General features: G+C 56.5%; 2 protein-coding genes across 2 annotated transcripts in view; one reads left to right on the forward strand and one right to left on the reverse strand.

Annotated features, from left to right (window-relative positions):
- DDX49 (DEAD-box helicase 49) overlaps positions 1–1,839 on the reverse strand; it is a gene marked incomplete at its 5' end in the record, with an annotated part of 23,119 nt that overhangs the window by 7,471 nt on the left and 13,809 nt on the right. The window lies entirely within an intron of this gene.
- The window catches only part of COPE (coatomer protein complex subunit epsilon), a gene marked incomplete at its 5' end in the record, with an annotated part of 4,393 nt that overhangs the window by 792 nt on the left and 1,762 nt on the right, over positions 1–1,839 (forward strand). The window contains 4 exon segments of the mRNA XM_017727497.1: positions 1–75; positions 461–514; positions 838–919; positions 1,635–1,790. The exon segment at positions 1–75 is cut by the window's left edge and continues 34 nt beyond it. Of these exon segments, the coding sequence (XP_017582986.1) occupies positions 1–75; positions 461–514; positions 838–919; positions 1,635–1,790 (367 nt within the window).

A 1,839-nucleotide genomic window follows, 5' to 3' on the forward strand; every position in this document is an offset into this window, starting at 1 on the left:
GGCTCCCATCTCCTCCCACGAGCAGAATGCTGACGCTGCCCTGCGCAGCCTGCACCAGGGCGAGAGCCTGGAATGGTGAGGGAATTCCCAGCTGGGACCAGGGCCGTGCTCCTCTCCACAGCCTGAGGGGCTGCCTGAGCCTTGGCAGCACCCAGAGGCTCCTCAGAGGTTTTGCTTTCGAGGCACTCGGGGATTTGGGGCTTTTCCTGCAGCTCCAGGGTTCTGGTTCCCGAGGGGGATGGGAGAGCCTGGTATTGATCCGGGTGGGCTCCGTGCCAGGGAGGGAGCTGGCAGCGCTGCAGCTCTGGGAGTCGGAGTGGTTGGGGCTGGGAGGGGCCTTCAGGGTCATCCCAGGGTGCTCCAAGCCCTGTCCAGCCTTTCCTTGGACGCTCCCAGGGGTGGGAATTCTCTGGGAATCTGTGCCTGAGCTGGATCAGTCCGTCTTTCGTTGTCCTTGCAGCTTGGCCATGATGATCCAGATCCTCCTGAAGCTCGACAGGCTCGACCTGGCCAGGTGGGATTTCCCTTTCCCTTCTCCTTCTCCTGGTGTTTGTGTGGGGAGAGCCTGGAAAAGGGAACACCCAGCACCTTCTGTGCTGCAGAATTGTGCTTTGAAAGGCACAAAGCCCTGGAGGTGACAGAGCTGGAGCTCGAGGTTTGATCTCCCCTCCAGCAGGACGTGTTTGGAATCTCTCTCCTGCATGTGAGAATCAAACCAGGCCTCTCCTGGTGAAATATTTGCTGTTTGTCACATTCCCAGCATGGAAAACTCAAGAGGAGAACCCCCAAGGTTTTGGTTTTTGTGTTGAAACCACCTTTCCTTTGTGATTCCTGCAGGAAGGAGCTGAAGAAAATGCAGGAGCAGGATGAGGACGCGACCCTGACCCAGCTGGCCACAGCCTGGGTGAACCTGGCCATGGTGGGTACCTCCCTGCTCCCAGGAAGCAGCCAAAACACACTCAAATATTCCCAAAACATTCCCGAGGAGGTTGGGGAGCTGCTCTGCTGCCCCAATCCAGACTCCAAGACAACAAATATCCCAAAAGATGTTTGGGAATGAGGCAAAACCACTCGGTTTGGGAGTGCAGGGGGCTGAATAAACTCCTAAAATTCCACGGAATCCAGGCTTCCCCAGCCTGTTGTTCCATGAAAACAACTTCTGGCACTTGGCTTTGTTACAAAATCTCTCCCTGCCTTTACTGGGCTTCCTGAGAATCTGAACTTTCCCCTCTGAGTGGAGACCCCACCTCTTGGAGAACCTTCCTGCATCCAGAGCCTTTGGAGAGCCCAGGTGTCCATCTCTGTGTTTAATCCCCACCCCCCTCATTTTCCACCTCCTTTACGGCACCAAACACCCAAATTGCTTCTTTTGAAGTGGATTTTTCCTTCTGAAGCCAAAGCTGCCTCCTTTGGTCCCTTGAGTGGTGCTGAATTTGGACCATTTTTTGCATTTCTTTGCTCTGGGTTCTTCCTGAGCCGCCGGAATCCCGCGGATCCCAACCCCGGCAGCGTCACCCACAACAATCCCACCGTTCCCCCAAAGGCTTCACACACCCCACAGAGGAGCTTTGGTGGGGAATGAGGATCCCCAGCAGCAGGCAATGACCCTGTGCATGTTCCTCCTGCTTTTCCAGGGCGGGGAGAAGCTCCAGGATGCCTTTTACATCTTCCAGGAGCTGGCAGACAAATACTCCTCCACGCTGCTGCTGCTGAACGGCCAAGCCGCCTGCTGCATGGCCCAGGGCAAGTGGGACGACGCCGAGGGAGTGCTCCAGGAGGCTCTGGACAAGGTGCAGCCTGCACTTCCCAGAGCTGCCCAGCACAGGGAGGGTTTTTCCT

The sequence above is a fragment of the Corvus brachyrhynchos genome, unplaced genomic scaffold (assembly GCF_000691975.1).
Source record: "Corvus brachyrhynchos isolate BGI_N302 unplaced genomic scaffold, ASM69197v1 scaffold212, whole genome shotgun sequence".
NCBI classification, from domain to species: domain Eukaryota; kingdom Metazoa; phylum Chordata; class Aves; order Passeriformes; family Corvidae; genus Corvus; species Corvus brachyrhynchos.